Source organism: Eptatretus burgeri, chromosome 2 (assembly GCF_056783735.1).
Source record: "Eptatretus burgeri isolate ZD-2024b chromosome 2, Ebu_testis_v1, whole genome shotgun sequence".
Taxonomy (NCBI): Eukaryota; Metazoa; Chordata; class Myxini; order Myxiniformes; family Myxinidae; genus Eptatretus; species Eptatretus burgeri.
In genome coordinates, this window is record NC_140962.1 from 134,497,146 (window position 1) to 134,506,072 (window position 8,927).

The 8,927-nt window shown below is 43.2% G+C and overlaps 1 protein-coding gene across 21 annotated transcripts in view; it reads left to right on the plus strand.

Annotated features, from left to right (window-relative positions):
- Positions 1 to 8,689, plus strand: part of LOC147033203 (protein FAM72A-like) — a 33,360-nt gene extending 24,671 nt beyond the window's left edge. For 14 of the 21 annotated variants that reach the window (XM_085871349.1, XM_085871357.1, XM_085871359.1 and 11 more), the window contains 2 exons: positions 675 to 799; positions 8,175 to 8,689. In XM_085871349.1, coding sequence (XP_085727475.1) covers positions 675 to 799; positions 8,175 to 8,411 — 362 coding nt within the window. In that variant the 3' untranslated portion in view covers positions 8,412 to 8,689. Of the gene's footprint in view, positions 1 to 378; positions 800 to 8,174 lie in introns of those variants that run through there. The other 7 variants (XR_015055484.1, XR_015055483.1, XR_015055481.1 and 4 more) reach the window with 3 other exon arrangements.
- The last annotated feature ends 238 nt before the right edge of the window (positions 8,690 to 8,927 follow it).

Consider the following 8,927-nt stretch of genomic DNA (forward strand, 5'->3'; position numbering starts at 1 on the left):
GAAAGAGGAAATTCCTCCTTCCCATGGATGCCAACTTCTGGGGCTTTTCCATGCTCTTATCCTTTTAAATGCTGAGCATCATGGAAGGAAGCATCATATACCATCTTTAAAGTCTTTGGTATGTTTCAGCCAGGGTTTGAACAACCGACCTCCCAGTTGGAGCAGACGCTCTAACCAGTACACCATCGAGTCTTGTCATATTTATTATATCGAAGTGTTATTATTTATTAGATAGTAGAATTTATGCTTTCAAAATATTGCAATTTTGACTCTTCCCCTTTCCCCAAATCCATTATCCGCTGTATATTCACTTTTATTCCCTCCCCTTTATCTACTTCCCCCTTTTTTTCCATTTTTATCCTCTCTTCCCTTTCCCAGGTATGTACATGACCGCTAATAGAGATTCCAACACCGTAGGAGGAATGAACATTCTTTCTTTCATTCAGACCTCACACATCTGAATAATAGGGCAGGAGGGATAGGAGAAGTGCTATGACATGCAGCCAATAAGTGCATTATCATTGAGGAATATCAACAAAATTTGGAACACAAACAAGAAGTTTGTCAGTCCAGTTGGGATGATGTTGAGATGACTCGGACATTTTGAATTAAATGTTGTGGGTTCACATCCAGCCTAGTAAGGTTGTGTTGCCAATTACCTCATGCTTCTGTAGTGGAAACGTGGTGGGTTATCACGTGGTGCTACCATGCAAGTCCTGCCTGCTCTCCTGCAACAATGGCCATTTTTGGATGTTCCACAGTGACACGACACAAGGAAAAGAAATGCTTGATGCCTCAGGTAACAAGCTCTTAATCACTTTGTACCCAAGGAGCTTCAGTAATCTTTAAGTGTCTTTCTCTGTCTCCCACTTCATCAGCATTTATTCATTCTCTCGTCTTCAATCATCGCCACTATAGTTTCCATGCAATGCTTCCTTTGTACATGTGTTCAATATGACATTATTTCCCATTTTTGGTGCTTTAGTATGTTATCTTCCACTTTTTGGGGCCTTTTTTATTGTATGTGTGTATGGCTGGTGTTGGCTTAATGGGTAGAGTGGTGGGCTTGGGATCCTAGGGTCCTGAGTTCAAATCCCACTTGGCTGTTGAATTAATACCAAGTGGGGTTGACTGAGCCTGTCACCCTTCTGAGGTTGGCAAAATGAACGCTAGCATGTTGGGATACTGTGGCGGAGTGGCGACCCGTCCAGGATTGTGCCCAATAGCCAAGGAGACTGCTTAAGCAGCACCAACGCTCTGCACGGAGTATGGTCCCAATGGATGGTGTGTGTGTGTGTTTACACGTATGTGCAAGTGTGTGCATGTGAAATTTTCTGTTAACTGCTACCTCCACACGTGGGTGGGTTTCAGGAGATAGAACGGAGATCTAACATGTCTTAATATGTGTGTTTTGTGTGTAATATTTGAGTATATAATGTCACGTATAACGTGTGTGTATAACATGTTATGCATAACGCGTGTATATAACATGTGCAACATGTCACGCATAACACGTGTATATAACGTGCAGAATGTCACGCATAACGTGTATATAACATGTGCAGAATGTCACTATAACATGTGCAGTAGGGTGTTCCAAAAAAACGAAAGTTTGATTTTTGCTGCTCCCTGATTTTGCCTTTGTTCCAATACCCCATAAGAACTTATAGGTCAAAAATGAACAAAATTCCATGATATTTAGGGGTTCCTCAAGTTGGCACAATTATGTCCATTATGGAGAGGGCATTTTGCACTGCAATGTCAAAAAGCTCATCTAGGTCTCCTTGGAAAATCTATTCTTTCATCCTATATGACTGCTGTGGTTTTTGAAAATATCAAACAACCATATTAATTGTGAAGTGTACTATGTTGTGCATATTCGATGGCAAGTTGTCAGTTACAGTTTGGCAAATTTCAACAATATTTTGCCAACTTGAGGAACCCCTAAACATCCTCAAATCTGCTTCATATTTGGTGTGTATGTTTCTACTGTCAAATGGAACAAAGGCACACCCAGGGAGCATGAATATTCATACTTTTATTTTTTTTACCCCCTATTATGAAGCACCCGAATGTGCAGCATGTCACGCATAACACGTGCATATAACGTTCAACATGTCACTCATAACACGTGCATATAACGTTCAACATGTCACTCATAACACTTGCATATAACGTGCAACGTCACGCATAACACGTGCATATAACGTGCAACATGTAACGCATAACACGTGCATATAACGTGCAACATGTAACACATAACACGTGCATATAACGTGCAACATGTCACGCATAACACGTGCAACATGTCACGCATAACACGTGCATATAACGTGCAACATGTCATGCATAACATGTGCAGATAACGTGCAACATGTCACGCATAACATGTCACCCATAACACGTGCACATAACGTGCAACATGTCACGCATAACACGTGAATATAACGTGCAACATGTCACGCATAACACGTGCATATAACGTGCAACATGTCACGCATAACACGTGCATATTACGTGCAACATGTCACGCATAACACGTGCAACATGTCATGCATAACACGTGCATATAACCTGCAACCTGTCACGCATAACACGTGCACATAACATGTGCACAATGTCACGCATAACACATGCATATAACCTGCAACATGTCACGCATGACACGTGCATATAACGTGCAACATTTTACGCATAACACGTGCATATAACGTGCAACATGTCACGCGTAATACGTACGTGCATATAACGTGCAACATGTCACGCGTAATACGTACGTGCACATAACGTGCACAATGTCACGCATAACACATGCATATAACCTGCAACATGTCACGCATGACACGTGCATATAACGTGCAACATTTTACGCATGACACGTGCATATAACGTGCAACATGTCACGCATGACACGTGCATATAACGTGCAACATGTCACGCATGACACGTGCATATAACGTGCAACATGTCACGCATGTCATGTGCATATAATGTGCAACATGTCACGCATGTCACATGCATATAACGTGCAAAATTTTACGCATGACACGTGCATATAACGTGAAACGTGTCACGCATAGCACGTGCATATAACATGTGCACCATGTCATGCATAGCACGTGCATATAACATGTGCATCATGTCACGCATAACACGTGCATATAACATGTGCAACATGTCACGCATAACACGTGCATATAACATGTGCAACATGTCACGCATAACACGTGCATATAACATGTGCAACATGTCACGCATAACACGTGCATATAACACGTGCAACATGTCACGCATAACACGTGCATATAACGTGCAACATGTCACGCATAACACGTGCATATAACGTGCAACATGTCACGCATAACACGTGCATATAACATGTGCAACATGTCACGCATAACACGTGCATATAACATGTGCAACATGTCACGCATAACACGTGCATATAACATGTGCAACATGTCACGCATAACACGTGCATATAACATGTGCAACATGTCACGCATAACACGTGCATATAACACGTGCAACATGTCACGCATAACACGTGCATATAACGTGCAACATGTCACGCATAACACGTGCAACATGTCACGCATAACACGTGCATATAACATGTGCAACATGTCACGCATAACAGGTGCATATAACGCGCAACATGTCACGCATAACACGTGCATATAACATGTGCAACATGTCACGCATAACACGTGCATATAACGTGCAACACGTCACGCATAACACGTGCATATAACATGTGCAACATGTCACGCATAACACGTGCAACATGTCACGCATAACACGTGCATATAACATGTGCAACATGTCACGCATAACAGGTGCATATAACGCGCAACATGTCACGCATAACACGTGCATATAACATGTGCAACATGTCACGCATAACACGTGCATATAACGTGCAACACGTCACGCATAACACGTGCATATAACATGTGCAACACGTCACGCATAACACGTGCATATAACGTGCAACACGTCACGCATAACAGGTGCATATAACGTGCAACATGTCACGCATAACACGTGCATATAACGTGCGCAACATGTCACGCATAACACGTGCATATAACGTGCGCAACATGTCACGCATAACACGTGCATATAATGTGCGCAACATGTCACGCATAACACCTGTATATAACATGTGCAACATGTCACGTATAATGTGTGCATATAATATGCATAACGTGTGTACAATATTCACATCTCTCATCCTTTTTATCCCCCGCCGCGTGGCGGAAGGGAGATATTGTTGTCACCCACGTCGTCCGGCTGTCCCTCCGGCTGGGCGTCAACATTTATAGCTGTGAGTGCGATAACTCATAAACTGTTCACCATATCGATTTGAAATTTGAGTCACACATGTACCACCTGAAAAGGAAGAACCCTATTGATTTAGGGCGTGGCCGGATCCAAGATGGCCGACTAGGGCGGCCATCTTGAAAAAAATTTTTTGTAATAAATGGAAAAGCGCTTTTCTGATTTCAATTATTTTTGGTTACTACGTTCCTCACCCCTGGGGAACTTTTTCGAGATGATGACCAAATGGTGTCTTGTTTCCAATTCACCTCCCTCATTATCTGGAATATGTATGACCTTTTTCATTCAATGGCGGGGGATTCCCCATCTCTGATGGTATATTTCATATTATGCTGTGTTTCAGCCTGAATTTAAAATGGATGAAATAAAAAAATTTTTGTCACCGATCTTCACAAAATACCCCATAATGACAAAGTAAAAACGTGTTTTTAGAAATTTTTGCAAATTAAATATGAATGAAAAGCTGAAATGTCTTGCGTCGATAAAGTATTCAACCCCCTGAGTCAATACTTTGTAGAAGCGCTTTTTGCAGCGATTACAGCTTTGAGTCTTATTGGGTATATCTATATCAGGTTTGCACATCTGGATTTTGGGATTTCTCCCATTCTTCCTTGTAGATTTGCTCAAGCTCTGTCAAGTTGGATGGGGAGTGTCGGTGAACAGCAATCTTCAAGTCTTTCCACAGATTCTCAAAGGCATTCAAATCAGGGCTTTGATTGGGCCACTCAAGGACTTTCACATTCTTCTTCTGAAGCCATTCCAGTGTTGCTTTGGCTATATGCTTGGGGTCATTGTCCTGTTGGAACAGAGATCTTTGCCACAGTCAAAGGTCTTTTGCACTCTGAAGTAGGTTCTCCTCAAGGATTTGCCTGTACTCGGCTCCATTAATTGTTCCCTCTATCCTTACAAGTCTCCCAGTCTCCGCCGCTGAAAAGAATCCCCATAGCATGATTCTGCCACCACCATGCTTCATGGTAGGGATGGTGTTCGATGGGAGATGAGCTGTGCTCGGTTTCCGCCAGACGTAGCGCTTTGCATTCAGGCCAAAGATTTCAATTTTCATCTCATCAGACCACAGAATATTTTGCTTCATGCTCTCAAAGTCTTTTAAGTGCCTTTTTGCAAACTCCAGGCAAGATGTCATGTGCATTTTTCTCAGGAGTGGCTTCTATGTGGCCATTCTCCCATAAAGACTAGATTTGTGAAGTGTTGCAGAGACTGTTGTCCTTCTGACAGGTTATCCAATCTCAGCAAAGGAACTCTGTAGTTCCGTCAGAGTGGTCATTGGGTTCTTCCTCACCTCCCTGACCAAGGTCCTTCTTGTCCGGTTGCTCACTTTGGTCGGATGGCCAGCTCCAGGAAGAGTCTAGGTCGTTCCTTATTCTTTCCATTTCCTAATGATGGAGCTCACTGTGCTCTTGGGATCTTTCCACACGATAAATTGTTTTATACCCTTCCCCAGATCTATGCCTCCTCACAATTCTATCTCAGAGTTCTACGGACAGTTCCTTGGACTTCATGGTAAAGTGTCTGCTCTGACATGCACTGTCCACGGTGGTATGTTATATTCCGAGGTCAGCAAAATGAGTACCAGTGTCCAATCAATTGAATTGGCCACAGCTGGACTCCAATCAAGTTGTATAGACATCTCGAGGATGACGAAAGGAAATTATATGCACGTGAGCTGAATTTGAGGTGTCATAGCAAAGGGGTTGAATACCTGTACACAAGACATTTCAGCTTTTCATTTTTAATTAATTTGTCACATTTTCTGAAAACATGTTTTCACTTTGTCATTTTCGAGGCCCGTTGGCTGCTGAATTAACACCAGGTGGGGTTGACTCAGCCTGTCATCCTTCTGAGGTTGGCGAAATGAGTACTAGTGTACTGGTAGAGGAGCATGGTGTCAGCGGCACAGCCGCACTTCCAATAAATGATAGCTTCCCGGCAGCCAAGCTGCCAAACCCAAGAACAGAGAATTTTGTCATTGTGTCGTATTTTTTTGTAGATCAGTGACAAAAAACTTCTATTTAATCAATTTTAAGTTCAGGGTATAACAGAACAAAATGTGACAAAAGTCAAGGGGTGTGAATACTTTCTGAAGGCACTGTATATAATAAGTGCAATATGTCACATATAACGTGGGTGTATATAATATTGTTGCGGTTCTGCAAAAGCAGTACTCCCCCGAGGCAATAGTGTTGCGAATCTGGAAGCCTTGAGCACTCAACATACAGGTCCTATAGAACAGTTATATCGGTAAGTATGTGTCTTTAGTTAGGGTCCCCATCCCTCGTTTAATGGGTGAATAAATGTACTTGCGCTGTGAGTTACTTCGATAGTCAGGGTTTTCTTTCATTTTTACACCCCTCATAACTACGACAACGCCGGCATCAACTTCACCTCGCTCTGACCGACGCCATTGCCTACATGCGTGTCAGCACGTATGTGGGCAGAGCCCATGCAGGATAATGTTCCTCTGGCTGTTTGGTGGGTGGAGCCCACGCAGGATAATGTTCCTCTGGCTGTTTGGTGGGTGGAGCCCACGCAGGATAATGTTCCTCTGGCTGTTTGGTGGGTGGAGCCCACGCAGGATAATGTTCCTCTGGCTGTTTGGTGGGCGGAGTTCGAGGAGCCTCGCGGTGGCCCTCGACCAATCGACGTGCTACGGGTGGGGTGACCGCCGCTCAGCCAATCAGATCCCGCGACAGGGAGAAGGGAGTCCGCGTGACGTCACCACGCCCCGGGCCAATCGACGGACTTGCCACTCGTTTTGGCCAATGACAGGGCGACGAGCAATTCTGCACGCCAAAACCATCCAGTGAGGGAGAGTGTGGAGGGGGAAGGCGTCCCCTCCCCCCCCCGGGAGACGGGGTGAATAATAAGGGTGCGGCGCGATTTGGACCTCCGGGAGAGTTTGGGAGATCCTGCCGGTACAAGAACCACAAGGGTTTCACGTCGTCTCTCCATCGGTGAACTTGCGAGAGTTTGATATAGTTGATGACCATCGAGCAGGCAGGGTCGTGGTCGATCTGACGGGCAGGTTGAATGGGCGTGGAGTTGTCGGCCCTCACTTTGACGTTCAACTCGGAGACTCGGAGAGGTGGCCGAGAAATCTATTGCGTTCTCGACGGTTCGGGATACAGAGGAGATGTTTGGTTGTTTGCCACAGGCAGATAGCTTAGCAAGCAAAGCAGGATTCCAGACTGTCAAATGCCCAAGATATGTCTATAGAGATTGTCCTAGCCTTTTCTTTGAGATTGAGGGAATCTAACGATTACTGAGAGGGAAGCAGAAACATGCCCAGAAATTTGCTTTCCAAATTCAGTGGTGGACTATGCAAATCCTGTTCAACTTTCAAGTTAATGGGATGTAAATAGATGATTTTAGAAGTTTGACCTTGACTTGACCTTTGTCCTTTTGATCTCAAAAATAGTTGGTTTCCTAATTCAGTCATGTACTATGAAATTGCTGTTTAATTTTCAAATCAATCGGATGAAAAATGATGATTTTAGAAATTTGACCTCAAGATGACCTTGACCTCAAAATCAATAGGCTTCTCAGTTGAGACTACCTCAACAACTTTGTAAAGTTTTATGACTATCGGTTTAGAATTGCGACTTGCAGGCGATAAACAGACAGACAGACAGACAGACAGAATAACACAATCGACTGATAACAACCAAATAATAACAGACAGAAAGTGGTGAAAACATAACCTCCTTCACCTTCGATGGTGGAGGTAAAATGTGATGTGTTTTTGGTGTGCCGATGGACGCATGACATTGCAGGGAAAATGTCTTGTGTGTGCACTACATTTTGTGCATCAGGTGAAGATCTGCTGGTATGGGGGCACCTGGCAAAAATTGATGAGGAGGAGGAGGAGGAGGGGAGGGAGGAGGAAGACAAGGAAGATGAAGAGGGTGAACTTGTCCAGGGTAGGATGGAGGTTGTCACAAGGTGAAACCATCCTGCGTTTGTGCTTCTTGAATACTCAGGGGAAGATTTGGTGGCATGTACAATTATTTAAAAGTGCACCCCTCTCCCATTTGCTTTCCTGTTTTTAAAATCCTTTTTATTCACGTTTTGCTGGTTGTGTTTGTTGTTTTTTTTCTTCATTATTTAATGTTTTTCCTGAAAGTGATAATTGAAGTAATTTTTTTTCATATGCTGTAAGAACCTCATAACTTATTCGCATGGCTGGCCTGGTTGCCTGTAACTATCCCGGCAATATAATATCTATCCCTTTTGCTTTGTTGTTCATATTTTATTTGTGAAGGTAAATGCTGCTTTCAAAAGAAAGCACTTGAATTTTAAAATCTTATCAATAAATTATTTTTGTGAATTTTTTTTTCTTATTCTTTTACATCTGCACCACACAAATTTAATTCCACAGAATAAAATTGTTGCAATTCATATAACAGCACTCGGTAGAGCTACACCTCCACCAGGGTGAACAGTTTGTATCATACTGATGAGCCGGATCTGCATCCAGACCATTTGCCCTTGTCATACACCACAATCGAATCGACTTGTTCTTGTCACCTTCCCAACTAATCCACTAAGTTTTGTCACACTTTGAA